Source organism: Gymnoscopelus braueri (assembly GCF_963280865.1).
Source record: "Gymnoscopelus braueri genome assembly, chromosome: 8".
Taxonomy (NCBI): domain Eukaryota; kingdom Metazoa; phylum Chordata; class Actinopteri; order Myctophiformes; family Myctophidae; genus Gymnoscopelus; species Gymnoscopelus braueri.
The window spans coordinates 26,293,090-26,311,259 of record NC_137609.1 but is presented as its reverse complement, the minus strand read 5'-3'; the positions used below and the strand labels follow the sequence as shown (position 1 = coordinate 26,311,259).

Here is an 18,170-nt window from a genome sequence, read left to right as displayed (position 1 = left end):
AGAATTTGAGGATTAGGTAAAACTGTAGAATAAGTCTGCAGTGGTGGAAAGTAACCAAGTACTCAAGTACTGTACTTAAGTACAATTTTGAGGTATTTTTTACTTTACTGGTGTATTTTATACTTAGGCTATTTGAAAATAGCCGATCTACAAGATCACAACGCGGCGCGATGCGTTGTGAGCTTGTAGATCGGCAATTTTCAAAATATTTGTATACATATTGAACTTGTGAAATGGGACATTCTGCATAATGAGTACTTTTCCTTTTGGTACTTTAAGTATATTTTGATGCCAATACTTTTGTACTTTTTCTCAAGTACATTTTAAATACCAGACTTGTAACTGAGTATTTCTAGATTGTGGTATTGATACTTTTACTTAAGTAAAAAATGTCAGAACTTTTTCCACCACTGTAAGTCTGCCTTGTATCTATAGATAGAGACTGAATGATTCCCCCAAAAAGCAAGATACTACTGCTGAGGTGAGAGGTTACGGATATACTGTAGTATTCTACTGTTGCAGCTGCACAGATGTAGATGCACAGCAGGAGTTTGGAATCAGCCATTGTTGATGTAAAACAGCTTTCAAGCATAATGTAGAGCCTTTTGGCAGAGGGTTAACATAGTTCAGTGAAACCGATAGTGTCAACGTAACCATAAATATTATCTCGATATCACTCGCACCAACAGGAATGTATGGGTCATGTTGCTGATGCATCGATAACATCTCAAAGATACTGTTCATACCAAAACAAAGCTCTCATATACTGTACATAGACTATGGTGAAAGTGCTTCAACCATAATAAACACTCCAATGTCTAAATGTTGACTCTGAACCATAACCTGTATGTTGTGTTATTATTTAGATTGGAGACAGGACCAAAGACAACCAAGGTAGTGACTTCCACAATATTCCTTACAACATTACTGTAGGTCTTTACTAATAATAGTAAAAAAAAAAAAAAGAAAGCAAAACTGGACAAAAAAACTGGACATCCACTCTCAGCTTCTCAGTGGTGTATTTTTCTTTTGATAAGCCAATCAGTCAAACACATGATAGTGCGTGTGGAGCCAACAACAAAAGGAGGTCAGTGAGCATAGCATATGACCCGTTTAGGTTCCCTTTCTAATGTTGTGCAGTGTTATTAGATACTGTGCAACCTCAGGCTGCAGATAAGATATGAGATAGATGCCAACACTTCATTGTATGTTGTAACCCAAGCAACATACTAATTAGGCAACGTGTTGCAAACCCTGACCCTCCAGGCTTATGTAAAATGTGACCTTTGGTAGGTTCTAGCACATCATAGCCAGATGGAATGCAAGCATTTTCTATCTTTTCACTACCAAATGTCTACAAGCTGGCAAATTGGGCTGATACAGTATAGCATGGGCTGTAAAAACACAGCATGAAACAAAAAGCAGTTGCCTGTTGCAACATGAATCTCTTTAAAACTTAAGTGCAATCATAAACATGATGATGTAACACTTAACTGGGCTAGAAACCAACAAAACCTAGATGTTCTCATTAACCTTTCCATTTGTCTCTTCCATTTAACCACATAAACCCTCTATTATCAACAAAACGGACATGAGTTACAACTGTACTTGGACCGCTTTTTTCCATCTACACCAAATTCTGCGAAGCATTGTGAGCTTGTAGATCTGCTATATTTTGCGAATGTTCCCCCCAGAATTGGGTCACTGGGGTTCAACCAAACTTTTTATTCTCCCCTACAGTGAAGAAACTTAGGTTGACTGAGTGAGAATCTAAAATCCTTTGAATGTAAGTCTACTAGCTGTTGGCAAGTATGTAGTCAAGTGTTTTTCCTCCATAATTCTTGTTTTTCCATAGTTCTTAATATTTTCAACAACTCAAAGTTTACTTTACTTGTAAGTGCAGAACATTTTCAACTAGAAAAGGGCACTCCTCGGAGTCGGAGCACTTCGCCAGGTTGGGTGGCCAACCCAGGGCTGTGTACGTTCTGGGTTGCAGCTGGCAGGACGCGAGGAAGCTGCAGGGGAAAATAGCATTTCTACGACATGCAGTTCACCTTTTTGCATTTGTGGCACACCATATTGGAGAAGAGAAAGCACTTGGCGGTGCGCTCTATAGGGGCCGTTCAACATACGATTCCAATTTGGGGTTGATTGGTTCATGATATATGCGTATATCCTGGCAGAGATATGCGCTCTGCGGATCGCCCCTTTCTTTTTAACTCAAATTCATCAAGCTGGTGAAAATTGGGCAGTTGTAGGATAACATATCATTTTCCTAAGTAACTAAATTTAGATCCGATTCCCCTTTGATAGGTACAGAGCCTGAATAGAACATTTCAAGTATCTTGGCCCATCTACCGAGGGTTCACAGACTGCAATACATTTGTAACAATGTGAACTTGTTAGCATACATTTTGACTATACTACCTCATTATAACTGTCATGTTTACATAACTTTCCATTTACAGTACAAAAGCCACATAAATGAACCATTTGGCCACCATCATTGACTGCTGATGATGGTTGCATTATGAGTGTAATGTGCTGTGGTTACTAGTACTTATTTACTAAATGTTAGCTACACATTAATATATAATATAATAATATAGAACTATATAATAATAATATAGAACTAGAAGCCTATGGAAGACTTTGAAGTTGTTGGTTACTTTGAAATTGTGCTTGTGAGTAAGCATTACTCTTACATTCTTACATTCAGAAAGGTAAAATATGCTACTACCAAATAGCACACATTTACTGGCCATCTCCATGTGGAGAAGGAACTGGTGGAACAATCAGGAAGCCTTTATCGGTGTTAAGTTTTCATGATGAAATGGCTCCCTCTCTTGGTGAGAGATTATCCAATGCTCAATCTTCCTTTCTTTTTTTTACATTCTATTCTTTAATCCCCCCTAGAGATTAATTACCCCCACCATGCCAGAAGGCGAGGGATCAGGGATGTTTACATGTTTTCACTCCTGTGAGTCTGTCAGTCCATTTGTCTGTTAGCTGCTAGTCACAGGCACAGCTGGACCGATCACAGTGAAACTTTTACACGCAGACTCCGAGGTCAAGGAAGAACCCATTTTTCAAATTGGTCTGGTCCATCATCACTAACAATGGCATTATATCACCAGAAATAAATCGGAAACATGCCCTTGCAGCCAGTGTCATGAAAACACTCTGGAAGCCGCTGTGGAGATACCACTCCATATCGAGAGAGACCAAATTAAGGATTTACAACACCTCAGTCCTATCCATCCTTCTCTATGGAGCAGACCCTGGCTGACAAGAGTCGATGGCTTTGACACCCGAGCGCTGCGCTCAATAGAGGGGATAAAATGGCAAGATAGGCTCTCCAACATCAAGCTGCGGTAACGAACCCAACAGCCCCCCGCATCTCGTCTGGCAGCAGAGCGTCTGATGCGCTGGTACTGCCACATCAAAAGACTCCCCCCGGGAAACAACCTACACACGCCATCCTCCACTGCGATCCAAAAGCCGCCGGCTGGAAACGCCCCCGCAGTGCCTCCCGCACTCGATGGATTGATGCCCTCACCAGGGACCTACACCAAATGGGCTTGTCGCTGGCTGAAGCTGAGCCCCTAGCACTGGACCGACCCAAGTGGAGAAGATTGGTGAAGCTGATTGGCTCTACGCATGGCGTCATTCCCGCCGCCGAGCAAGAGACCTGATGATGATGTTCACCACCATGAGGCTGATATACTGTACCACTCCTACAGATTTTGTCCAAAACTCACACAAATCTGTGCACATCATCTCTGTAGTCATGTGATCAAGACATATCTGTCAGATTTTTCAGACATCCCGCTTTCAAAGGTTGCGGGACGGGTCGGTTTTGCCCAAAATGCCATAAGTCATGAAAACAGTGTCCAATTGGAGTGAAACTTTGCACACACTCCCAGTAGGCTAAGGAAGAACTGCCACCCCAAATGTTTCAAATCAGCTTCAAGGTGGCGCTATAACAGGTCACAACACAGCCCTGTGTAGGCAACCAGGCCTGGTGAGGGTCTGCGCTCCGAGGATCGCAGTTTTCTAGTTTCATCTGTGAAATTAATGAAATAAGGGTTTACCCCCAATAAATTACCACATGTTTTATTGGAATGCTTTACCTTAGTTGCACTTAAGAACAAAAAAAGTGCAAATATTGCACCACATACAGACTCCCACTATCTGAACTCCCACACAAATACTATCACTCAGAACCCACAGTCATCTACTCAAGCTTCAACATGTATTATATACAAATGGTCACTTCCTTAAAAGTGGCACACACACACCTTTTCCAGCAACACTTAAGGCACACACACACATACACTGTAACAGTTATTTTACACAAAGTAAGACTGCCATAGGGGGGAGGGGAAAGAAAAACAAAAAAAGAAACAAGTATAAGCTCACAAACAATTTCTTTTCACTATGACCTGTGGTAACATTTACTGTGACATTGACAATATAGATCTCTGTCTGTAGCGAAGCATTATGCTACTTTCACATTAAAAAATATACACCAACGTTATGTACTCAAAACGCAAGTGCTTTGAGGGCAGGGCTGCATGGGAATCAACTACTAGACGCATGACGTATAGATGGGTTTCCCGTTAGTAAACATGAGAGGATGATGCGCGCGCAGTGGAGGGAAGAGCCTGTAGAGGGCGCTATTACCCGCAGCAGCCCTGGCCATTGTACATTGATAAAATAAATGGTCTTCACCGGGTTTAATGAAAGTAGATTAAATGATGCAGTTTGTAATATCTTCTTTACTCAATAAAAATGATTTGTCGGAAGTTGTATCTGTCTGTATATAATAGCAGCATTATGCCTATTATGCCTATAATAGCAGCATTATGCCTATCTAAATCCCGAAAATAACAATAGAGTGAATGGCACTTCCGGGTCGTTCTACCTCCCGCATGCGCAGATTGCACACTCTGCTCTGTGATGACGTCGCGCGGAAACCCATCTATCACGGAGAGGGTCATTAAGTGGGAAACAGACAGGAAGAGCAGGTGCTTAGGTATGCAAGAAAGATTATTGGATTAAAATATCTACTGAATGTATGAAGGACTGGGAAAGTGCCTGTAATGGAAACTCCTTAAGCTGCTTTCTGTTTAACATTATACTATATTAGGATATATTAGTATTTCAAACTGATGGGAATGCAAGCCGAATTTACTGTAACGGCTTGCATTTTGTCTTGTTGACAAAAATGTCAAAGACACAATTATGTATTTTAAAGGTACGTCACTGGCGATCAGAAAACAATAAATCATATCTTTGTCTATCATTTGTATTTTAATTGTTGAAACATAACTGGTGCACTGCTGAACCCCAAATGCACACGCAGCCTCAGCATCACAACTTGGTGATGGGAGGCAGCAAACACATTGTCAAAGGGGAGCCTTTGACTATGTGAGTCACGCTCAACAGATAATAAGTGGAAGAGAAGAACTTGTAAAGGTGGCACCATCTTTAGCTACCTGATGTAGGATATGCCCTGTTGCTCTAAGTGCTTAGGGTTTACACAAACATGGTGGCTGCAGAGTTTTGAAGAACAACTACGTTAACTACCATGTTAACAACTTCGGGGATTAAACCTGGTTGTTCTGACTGATCCTGTATACATCTAAAGAAAATATGTATGCAACTCTTTAATTATGAGGATTTGGTTAACATGCAAGGCATTTGTAGCATGAAATCCATTTCTAGATGAAAGCTAGTTGACCCTGTCTTCTTAGACTGAAACAATAGCCTCAAACTTTCAAAAATGCAAGGTGTTTGAGTGGCCAGTATTGGACTACCTTGTACCTATAAAATACACCGATTATGGTCAATTCGGTTATGTGGTTTTCCTTGACAATTACTTTAATGCATGATTGTGCATTTGTAATGAATTTGTGCATTACACCACATTGTACACTTATTTAAGTCTTTATACATGCTACCCACTGTTCCATATTTTCTGCAGTCCACTTCTTTCACTGGTCATGTGTCGTAAAAGAAAGTGGACTTTGATAAATGTGGATTTGAATAAAGGTTTGTGTTAACAGTATTTTGCTTTTTCATTTGCTACATTGTGCTAATGCTGTACATGAGAAAGGAACTTTTATCTAATTGTCTTCACAAATGACAGGAGGCTATACATGTTAAGTACATCTACATAGGGTCTATGAATAGCTCTCCCTCTGTCCCAAGGACTGTGTATTATTTATATGCACGTGTGTCATTGTAGTCTTCCATTGTCTCAGCATATTTGACAGTGTTTCAGACTGTCCTCTTGCACTAGTGCTACTACTGCAGTCACAGGCTCTAAATCAGTAATGTAGTCTCTTTCTTTTGTGCACCTCTTCACGCCATACCCTGACTCTATACACATGCATGCGTTCCCACTCTCCTCTGTGTGGGCTCACCCATACCAGGGGGCCTGTTCTCTCTTCTCTCTGTCTTCATCACGGCCCCCTCTTATGAGCAAGCCCTTTCCCCCTCGAGAAGCCAGGGGCATGCCTCCCTGCACCTTCCTCCACAGCAGTAGGTGAGGCATGCCTCTGGCTGAGTGTCTTCCTCGGCTACAGTCCCTCAAACCAGCGAAGGCCTTCTCTTCTCCTCGGGCGTCTCCTCCAGTACCTGCAGCAGAAGGTCGCAGAGAGGCTTGGATATGGTACGGTAGCCCGCTTGTGTCAGGTGCAGGAAGTCAAACATGTCCCTGGTGCTGATGGCTCCGTCAGAGTGCACAAACCATGCTCCTACATCCAGGAACTGAGCCTGGTGCAGTCGTGGCAGCCAGGAACGGAGAAACCCGTTCACAGCAGCATTCTTTTCTCGCAGTGGGTTGGGCAGCTCCCCCCTTGGCAGCAAACCCTGAAATTAATTATGGATTACTGGATGAAGGCTAGGTTAGTAAATATGGAGGAAATAACCTGGCAACCATGACGACTGATGTGGATGTGTAATTTTACCACAATTAACATAAATGTAACAGACAGAACTAACATCAGCAGTTGAGAAGCATGCAAATGGCCGTGGGATCATATTGGGAGTATGATTATTTTACACAAAGTATTTATGTGATTGATTGTTGGACTCTCAATGTGCTTGCTGTCTCTGGGGACCAGCTACTGCACACCCTGCTGTCACCTTGTTAAAGAGGTCTTGGCACCATAGAATGGTTCCGATGATGTTAACCGCATTGACCCTGGTATCCATAAAATACAAATATTTCACTTATTTTCTAGAGTAGCAAAAATAGCATATATACAAGCTTGTGAGCTTGTTGTAGACCTTTTTGTTTGCCACTGCCTTTTACTGAGATAATTTTTATTATTTCTTCTGCATTGTAATTTTATTCGTATTTTTCCACTTTTCCACTCCAATTTTTGGGCGGTGAAACCACCCCTATAAGTGAGATTTGGAAAAATGTACAAATATCTTGGGCAGTGAAACCGCCCCTAAAAGTGAGGTTTGGAAATTTGTACAATTATCCTGCACCGTGATTGGCCAATCACAATCTATTCAGGACTGTGATTGGCCAGTGTCACATGACACATGTGCATAGCCCTATATAAGAAACCATAACTTGAAAAAAAACAATTTTTTTCAAGTTATGGTTTCGTCCATCATAAAGAGTGTTTCAATAAATGTATTTATCTTTTGTACATGATTGGTTGACTCCATTCAGTATTGTGATTAGCTAGCAAGACACCGCCCACTTCACACAGGGTGTGATTTTTTGTATTAAAATTTCCTTTTACAAAGGACAAACAAACACAACACGCACATCCACTCACACACATCCAACCACTTATGTAAACTATTTTGAATTGCCATGTTGACAGGTGCTATATAAATAAACTTGCCTGGTCTTGCCTCAAAAACAATTTGTTGAAATGTAGGTGTGCCCGCAATTAACTTTGTAGCACATTAAAATGTGCCCGCAATTAACTTTGTAGCACATTAAAATTTAAACGTCATTGGTGTGAATACTTTTTTATAGCCACTGTATATAATTTACGAGTCAAACTTTCCTTTCACATCCCTTTAACTCTACAGATATGTATGACATCAAGTAAATAACTCAACTTACCAGTACAACTACTTTTGCCTTGGGAAAGCGAGAGGTGAGTAGCTCTGCAATGGAAAGAACACCCCCTGCAACTTGCTCCGCAGTGTGTGCATGATTGTTGGTTCCTACCCACAGCACCACCACCTGCACCGGATGACAAACAAGAGACATTTAAATGACTCTCGAATCTGTTGGTCACTGGTCAGCCTTCGCCTTGAAATAATTCCTAGTCAGTCCAAGACCTGTTGCCGTTATTGAGGATATAACTAATAAACTCAGGTTTATTTGTATAGCCATTGACTGCATTTGAGGTAGGCTTGATTTGAACGAGTTCATTCCTGCTGAATGCAGTCTTTAAAATTGAACATGCTGGTATCAATCCATGTCACTGTCACAGCTTTGGTCATAAATCATACATAAAGAAACCATTCCCGTAAATGGCTTTATTTTTTAGAGTTTCCGTTTGTTTCCATTTTGTCCAAAGTCATGAGAACATTACTGATATTTAGTAAAGGTTGGCAAGGGAGAAGTACATCAGACATACAGATTATAGGTCGAGCACTTCTCTGCTGAGGCAGACGGATGAGACCTGACCATATTTATACACAAAAATAGCGGAACCTTATGTTACAGTCACAAGCTGTATTCAGGACAATATATAGTTTAACTTAAGAGAATGCTAGCACAACTCAAATTTCTTCAAGTAATTTCTTTACCGGGTGTACGGTACCAAGTGGGAGAAGGATCCCCAGCACTCACACATCTCCTTTGGGTGTCTTATTTAGTTAGTAAGGGGTGTGCATCTCATCCTTATAAGAGGATACAGTACTTATCTACTGTAGATACATGGTATACGATACCATTCAGGGATACGATATTTTAAAAGAATGATTCAGTGCGATTCGATTCGAATACAGAATGACTCAGTGCGATTTAATGCGATACGATGCAATCCAAAACAGTTTTTGTTTAATGTTGACTTTAACTTTATATTATACATTTTAATAAGCCAATTCTATAAAAGTGGTTATCAATTTTATAGACAATTTAAGTTAGATTAATGAGCGTCGCGCCTGTCACAGACATGGGCAGAGCAAGTTCTGTCAGGGAACCCAGTGCAGTTGTTGGTGGCCTACCATTGGACCGCCTCAGCTCCACGTTCACATCCACTCACACTCACACTCATTTCAGTCTCAGACCGCTCTGACCGCTCTATTTAAGCTGGGAGTTTGCACTTCTCATCCTGCTTGCTTTTGCTGCACTCATGCTATTGCTGCTGCTGTCACTGCTGTCTTGCTAAAATTGCTGCTCACCCTCCACCACCCCAGCTGCCACCTGTCGTTTTGGATCTGCTGTTTATGTACGGGGGATTCAGAGTCCCTATGGTTGGGATATGCGCTTTATCAGAGTACCTAAAAGCAGATCCAATTCATCGCCAAACCATAATAAATATATTGCTAATTTTATATTCAATAAATATATCTTTCATGAGTTGTCTTTATCTATTTATGAGTTGTCCTGACAGAAACTAGTAAACAGTGTGTGCACAGTGTGAACATAATGTTCAATGCATACAGTCAGTACACAAACAGTGTGCAGTATCCAATTCAGTAAATACTGTCTGTAGACAATGACAGTTAACAGTGTACCAGAGGTCACAGAATAGATGGAATGTAATAGATTACATTCAAAATCGGACTGTTAAGCTTAATTTAATTAATTTTTGTCCCTTGCCAAAAAGTGCAGATACACAAGCTAAAACAAGGCTTCGATGTGATGTGTTGTTAGCTTTTATGTCTGTTCTTTTTGGCGAGCAACATACTATAAATTAGGCTGCAATGCACTGAATAATGGATATTGTGTTGAGTGAAGGGGGCGTTACCTTATGCAGGGCTGACAACTGCAGTTTCAAACGTGCATGAATAACCAGACTGTTATGTCAGTCAGAACTTTGTTCAACTTTGATATGCATCACTAGCATGTAGTGATGCGCGGGTCGGGTTTTTTCATGACCCGCCCCGCCACGGAACCCAACCCTCAACCCGCCCCGCGAACCCATATATAAATCTATGGTAAATGGTAAATGGTGCATTTATATAGCGCTTCTATCCGAAGCGCTTTACATTGATTGTGCCATTAACCCATTCACACACACATTCATACACCGATGGCGGAGGAAACCATGCAAGGCACCAACCTGCTCATCGGGAGCAATTAGGGGTTCAGCGTCTTGCTCAAGGACACTTCGACACTAACTCTAGGGGAGCGCCCCAGCCCGGGATCGAACTGGGAACCTTGCGGTTTTCCAGTTCACTCTACCCGGCCACTCTACCCCTGAGCCACTGCCGCCCCATGGTTCAACCCGCCCGCGGTTGAACCCCGCGGGTCGTACCTATAATTCTGTAAAATCAAGGTTAGAAAATAATCTTCAAGTATACACCCCAAGTGTATTCAAACTGTTTTATTGTTATTATTCTTATTCTTATTAGGAATAAAGACAAAACAAGAGCATATGATTTTTCTTCTTTTTTTTGCGTGTGAGAGCGGCTGACCCGCTCACCCGCAGCCCGCATAATTGCCTCTGAAATCCTGACTCGACCCGCGGGTTACGGGTCGGCCCGCGCATCACTACTAGCATGCATTTGATGGTGCAAACACTATCTACTTGGTATCTTGTACCTCAGCTGCGGGACTTCTGTGTGCGACACCGGCACACAACTAAGTATAAAATCAGATATTAGACCTTGAAGATCTGTGGCTGGAAAAAGTATTCACATTCCTCATCGCCCACAACTTCAAAACTTAGATTTGATGGTGTTTAAAATCGGCCTCCCAGTGCTCCATTAAAAAAAAAAACGTCAAAGCTGAATAAGAAAGAATGTTAATACAAAAGTAGAATTAACTAGAAAGCTTTTGTGAACAGATTCATAATTTTATAACTAAACCATCATGGTACATTTACAGTAGATTGATCCAGGGGTTTGCTAATTGATGCAGTCGTTTGTGTTAAAAATAAAATCCATTACCGATTCGTATAGGTTCATCTTTACACCACGATTAGTTAGGCATGGGCAGCACACACAGCCTTCCTCAGCGTAGACAACCCTAACCCTACGCTGAGGACGGCTGTGCCGAACCGCGTACATATGCTTCTCTGTTCCTAATCCTAACTAAATAAAAGTTACCCAAATGACATTTCTATGAATGGTGCGATTCTTCTTCTACTCGTAAAAAAATGTGTCATACAGAACCAGGTCAGCATGAAGTGTCGTATTCAGTCTAATATATTTCAGACCAAGGACGAAGGACACCCTCACATCACATGCACATGCTAGTCAGTCAGTATAGTACATGTAAATTGAAAGTCAGTCAGGCCTTACCAGTGAATAAAGAAATTATTCAACATAACCAATGGCTTCTTGAAAAATCTAACAAACCACGGTATGCTTAGGAGAATGGTCAGCAATATTGTCAAGTAAATTGTACCATGAGTGGTAGTCAATGGGCTAAATATGCCAGACCGCTGGTATGGTCTTTTAGAGTTAATATTATGAACTCTTCAGTTTCACAAGTTCTACCTCTCCTTGGTACAAGTTTGTCCCTTCTTGCACTGAACAGTGTGTTCTTTCTCACCTTGGGCCTAATGTTGTCCAGCTCTCCATTCTGCAGCCTCCACAGCACATTACAGGTGGTGTCTCCCCCAATGCCAAAGTTTAGAGCATGGAGAGGAGAGAATAACTCTCTCCAGACCTATATGGACAGCAGAATTTATTGCACATGGGTTGGATTGGAATGCCTGCAATATTAACGCCAACACATACCACATTATTGCATGATTCTAACACCATTTATGAAACAAAACAAATCAGAAGCTTCCCAGGCTTTTTTCTCTGGCAAAACCTAGCGTTAGAATGAGTTCTCCTTAACGCTATGGTACTTTCGATCCTTTCCCCTCACACCCTGGCTGCGCAGCCTCTCGTCTGTAGTAAAAAGTGTATTTTAGACGTGAGGTGGGGGGCTCAGAGTGTTCCCACTTAGTAGAGTAGGCATTCAACTCCATAAAACCGTCTTTGTTTTGGTGAGTAGCTAAAGTGTATTTTTTATTTTTACTACAGACGAGAGGCTGCGCAGCCTGTGGTGTGTGCGCAAAGACTCGAAACGCTATGGACCAGAGCTAGGCAAAACCCAGACATGCTGACTTGTGATGGGTCGTCTGACCACGTGAGACTATCACACAACCTGGAATGCTTAGACATGCACTCACTATGATCTTATTTTTTGGGTATTAAACGTTAAAATACATAGGTGGAAATGAGAAGCAATTCACACTGATATGGCACAAAAACAATGCCAGAACATAATTGATAGCGAACTTCCAATATGATTGTCTATAATGCACTCTCAGTTTAGTTAAATAATACAATGTTCATGACCGTTGCTTCACAATTCTAAAATGTAGTATGTATTCAGAGCATGTGAGCGGAGCGAGACGATTTTTAACATAGTGAGGAGCGGGTTATAAAAAAAGGTAGGAACTCGGAGTGAGGACCGCCTTATTAAAATATAAAAAGGAAACTTGGATGGTGTCTTTTGCAACATAGTAGGCCTGGCTGTCCATCTAGGCTCATAGGGACGCATTTGTGCCAAAAGAAAAAGTGTTTCGGACACGCAGCAAAAGAACTGCTGAGCGACGGGTCTGAGCGGAGCGACTGGTGCACAAATGAAGGTGAGCGACGGAGCGAGGGGGGAAGACATGAGCGAATAGCGAGCGTGACAACGGCCCCCTAGAGCGAGGAGCGGCATTTCCCCCCGCTCCACTCCGCTCACATGCTCTGGTATGTATGGTAACCTGCTTGATACTGTGAAAGCACAAATGCAAGTCATATCTATTTGAGAGATACTGGACTAGTGAGAATAAGTGATGACAAAAGTAATCATATCCCTTTTTTACACCATCTCAGAAGAGTTCCCTCATTTTGGTACTGATGTCATATTACTTTGGTCTTTCTGAACATTTCTCTCTCTCTCACACACACACACACACACACACACACACACACACACACACACACACACACACACACACACACACACACACACACACACACACACACACACACACACACACACACACACACACACACACACACACACACACACACACACACACACACACACACACACACACACACACACACGATGTGTTGCACAAAGGCAAATTGTAAAAACTTCAGTGGTAATTCATCTATTTGTATTAGAGTATATACAGATGTAACCAAATGGACCCATCTTCTCTCACCTCATACTGCTGCATAAGCTGAATCATGGAGTCTCCCACGAAAAGCACATCTGGTTCAGCATCTTTACACTCCTGTACAAATCGTGTATGCTGCAAAAGAGACAACTTGGTCACAACAGTGTTGAAATTATGTGTTTAATGCCGTGGTTTTCAAAGGCACACCATAGGGCAAGTCAGAATCTCAAGGTACCTGTATTTCTTATTTGTGCAAAATAGCCTAACATGTTTTATCACTCTGTAATTATTTATATGTATTTAGTAATGTCAAATAATAAAAAAAAGCTATTATATAACCAAGTATATAAGACATTTTAAATGCATATATATATATATATGTATATATATATATATATATATATATATATATATATATATATATAACATTTGCCTCTGTTCTGGGAAATGAGTGCACACAAAGTACTGATGTGTAACTGTAATAGGTACTGTGAATGTGTATTTTCACTTTCATTATAAATGAGCCTAAATCCTTTGGTGAGGTTTTCTAAATCTCAGCACATGATGGTAAAACTCTTGCAACAATACACTTTCACAATACTTTGTTTCTTGATTTGATGATCATCATAACAAAGATAATGGTGATGTATTAGTAATTAGTATAAACACTTTCATATTTACTGAATTGGAGAATATTAGAAAGCATGAAATGTTTTCCATTGTATCCCTTCAGTGGAAAACTAGAAGACAATATTGCTCAAGATACACACTATAAACTTGGTATACTACATGTTTAGTCTGTCTGTCACTCATTTAGGAAGATATACATACAGACAGACAGACAGACAGACAGACAGACAGACAGACAGACAGACAGAGTAACATATACACACATCTGAGCTTTAATTTGATAGGATTGAGTTTATTTGAATAATAAACAAACTGATAACACTGTTGTCAGAAGCTAAATCGATCCCTAAGAGGACATTACAAAATTTAGACTATGGTGGTTAAACATTAGAAACGGCACAATTAAATTAAGTTAGTTTTCTATTGTAATTTGTTTAGTTTTTTATGAAACGGGGAATTGTTGTTGTGTGTGAAGATTTATTATTGACAAACTATTCAAGCTACCAACCAGTGCCATCCAGCGTCCATCTCCTGGCACGTCTTCCACTGGCTGGGCCACTGCAGCTGGATTCATGTCATCGTCACTCATCCTAACGACCAGTGGGGGAGAAAGTACTCCAATGTTTTACTTACAGTAAGTAAAAGTATCAATACTGCAATGTAGTAATACTCTATAATAAAGTAATACTCTGTTCCAAGTAAAAGTCCTGAATTCAAAATTTACTTGAGTAAAAGTACAAAAGTATTGGTATCAAAATAGTACCAAAAGTAGAAAGTACTCATTATGCAGAATGTCCCTTTTCACAAGTTAGCATATGTCTAAAATGTATAAAAATCTTTTGAAAATAGCAGATCTACAAGCTATTGTGAGCTTGTAGATCGTCTATTTTCAAATGTCCAACGTTTAAGTGGTTAATGTATGTTTTGTAATAATCCAAATCTACAAAGTAACTAGTACGTTTTCAAATAATTGTAGTGGAGTAAAAGTAGCCTACAATATTTTCCTCTGAGATGTAGTGGAGTAGAAGTATAAGTACTGAAAACTGGAAATTCTCCAGTAAAGTAACAAAATACCTCAAAATTGTACTTAAGTACAGTACTTGAGTAAATGGGATTCTACAGGGTTACGTTAAAGGGCGACTTTTTCTACTCGTCTGTGTCTCAGAGGAGGGCTGTGGATACTTCAGCAACCCGCCTACCAGTGACATCATCATAGGCACCTGCTTACTGTGAGAAAAAAAAAGAATTCTCACAGAATCAAATGTTTTATGGTCATGAATTACCAGGATGGCTTGATTCTAGGCTTAAAATAATTGATATAAATATTTTTGGAAATCTCTGGGGAAAATTAATGGGGTCTGGAACGATAGAGACACACAGGGACTACAAATTTACAAACATCACTGTCTTTACGAGTGCCGAGCGCCGACCAGTGGCGTACCCACTGTAGAGGCAGGAGAGGCGGTCACCTGCCCAACTAAGATCTCGCCTCCCCTAAAAAAAAAAAAAAACCCGAAAATGTGTCATTGCGTGCTTAATGTCCTCAAAGTCACGCATCCAACAAGCTTTGAACTGAGCAGATTGGACCTTCTGTTCCAGAGATAATGACCAAAACCTATTGAAAACGGCCACTTTCGCCAGTTTTCTGGGTATTGAAAACCTCAAGGGATGCGTCCGTGACGTATATACCATGCGATCACTTAAACTCTAGATCTCCGATGCTAGCGGTTTTGACATACTGATGGAGTATATTATAGTATATTGTGGGTAGTATATCGAGATGAAAGATATGGGACATTAAAAACGACAAATTAAACAAATGGCACAGATTATTAGAACAAAAAAAAAATCGCTACAGCCTCAGTAGTTGTGAAATGACGGTATTTTACAATGCCTCTCATAGAGATTGCATTGAGAGCTGCAGTTCATCGTTCTAACGGACCCCGAGTGTCAAAAGTGGGCGTGGATTTGTAGGCCTTCCGCTTCCGGCCGTGTGTCTCTATGGAACCAGAACATGGCCGCCAATACTTTGCCCTATCGATGATGTCACTGGTAGGCGGGTTTCTGAACTGTCCACAGCCCTTCTCTGAGACACAGACCAAAGTAGACAAAAATTGTACCACATTATAATGAGCATTGGTAATAGTGTTGACCAATTATATGAAGACTGGTTGAAAATGGGTGAAGTCATCCTTTAACATTACACCCATTTATTTGTGTACGACTGAACAGTGAAGATAACCGTTGCACCATGCAGGCAAAGATGGGGTAAATACAATGTAGAATGTTAAATATAATTAATATTACTGTTACATAAATACATAAATACAGTTACATAAATACAGACGGTTACACCAAGATGGCACGTGTTTAACAACACCAGCAGGTTCTGTACAGACAGTACAGTAACGTCGCATACTGTGCAGTAACAACAGTACCCATTTATGTACACTTTTAGCTTGCTATGCTAGCTAATCACTGCAGACCAGAGGGTTAAAAAAATAAGCTGCAGACGACTGAGGGAGAGTGCATTCTGCTGACCATCAACTAACATCTGTGTAGTTATAGTAGCAGTTTATAGTGTCATGGTTCAAGTTGTCAAGAATACCTGCAGGATGGTAGTTGTCGTCCCCTCTGGCTTCAGAACAAACACTGTATACGCCCAAGGAAGAGGCAGCACTTTAGATCCTCGGTCACTCCCTCCCCTGATGTCTGTCCCAGCGGTGCTGTGATGTAACGGTGATGCTCGACCGTTAACGTTAGCTGGTCGCTAAAGGACAGGAACAGCCTCTCCTCTCCGTGCAGACGAGACAACAAAAGGAGGGTCAGGGGGAGCGGAGCTGACATCAGAGAGCCTAAAGGGAAAAGATCAGTGTTGCCAGATCTTGCGCGAGAAATAAGCAAGAAAGCGACTATTATTATTATAGGCCACATGAGCGTCGGATATTTGAAAATAGCCGATCTACAAGCTCGACGCCTTGTGAGCTTGTAGATCTGCTATTATTATTAACAACAACAAAAATCTTGGAAAAAGGTGAAACATTTTGAATATTTTAACAACACCAATCGGGTACAGGGGTGACAACATATTTTTAGATGGGGGTCCGTGGTAGCCTGACGCAAATTTTTCATTTCGTTTCACTCAATTCAGGGACTGGAGCTAGCCCTAGAATGTCTGTGATCTTACATACATTTCAAGTATTCCAAATACACAGTCATAGATCTCTCTCGGTCCCCCACTGTGTAGTGCCCATCTGCGCGGCCATAAAAGTGCTCTAAACTCCGTCTGTACTCACCCAATAATTAATGTGATGTTTGGGACACACAATTGGCAGGTGATGATTCATTACCCCGCACCAATCACAAGCACCTGTCAATTGTGTGTCCCAAACATTTGTGCGTCCTTATGGAAGTTACGTATATTCAGTGCTGCAATCATTCCTGGCCCCTCGCGTCGCACAGAACTCGTCCGTGTGCAGCTCGTGAATAAGTGGAGATATTTGACTAAACACACGTTTTCTGGCAGAACTTTCACATGGATATGAAACTAGAGGACAAAATATGACTCCACGTCTTAGGAATTAATTATTGGGTGAGTACAGACGGAGTTTAGAGCACTTTTATGGCCGCGCAGATGGGCACTACACAGTGGGGGACCGAGAGAGATCTATGACTGTGTATTTGGAATACTTGAAATGTATGTAAGATCACAGACATTCTAGGGCTAGGACTGGAGCCAGCCAGGCTAGGTCCGTGGACAAATACATATTCATTTGGGGTCCCGGGGTCTTTGACATGAAAATGTTTGAGAACCACTTGTTTAAAATACATTAGGAAGCAAGCCCAAATAAGCAACTACACTTTAGAAACCAGCCCAAAAGAACGCAACCCGCAAGTCGTAACTACCAATTATTACAAGCTACTTTACAGAAAAACAAACCCAAAATAGCTTATAAGGTCAGACCTTATAATAAGCGGACATGGCAACACTGAGCAGAGAGAGCCTAAGGGAAAAGATGTCCTGTCCTACAACTACAACCCCTTGACGTGACGCAACTCGCGCGAAGGATCATGGCCGCGGGAGAGTATTTGTTGTTCATAAATCACTACTACAATCATTGGCTATTCGCAATAGTCCATTTCATTAATGGGAGACCCTGAAGATAAGACATGCGTTTTGTTCTAACTGGGAAGCAGTGGTGGAAA

General features: G+C 41.1%; 1 protein-coding gene across 1 annotated transcript; it reads right to left on the bottom strand.

Moving 5' to 3' along the window:
* Window positions 1–4,100: 4,100 nt before the first annotated feature.
* On the bottom strand, window positions 4,101–16,777 carry pafah1b2 (platelet-activating factor acetylhydrolase 1b, catalytic subunit 2). The gene is made up of 6 exons (XM_080435340.1): window positions 16,573–16,777; window positions 14,473–14,554; window positions 13,380–13,469; window positions 11,714–11,830; window positions 8,102–8,224; window positions 4,101–6,879 (listed from the first exon to the last, which is right to left on the bottom strand). Exons 2-6 carry the CDS (start codon window positions 14,551–14,553, stop codon window positions 6,598–6,600), a joined length of 693 nt encoding a protein of 230 aa, XP_080291466.1. The 5' UTR covers window position 14,554; window positions 16,573–16,777; the 3' UTR covers window positions 4,101–6,597.
* Window positions 16,778–18,170: the final 1,393 nt, after the last annotated feature.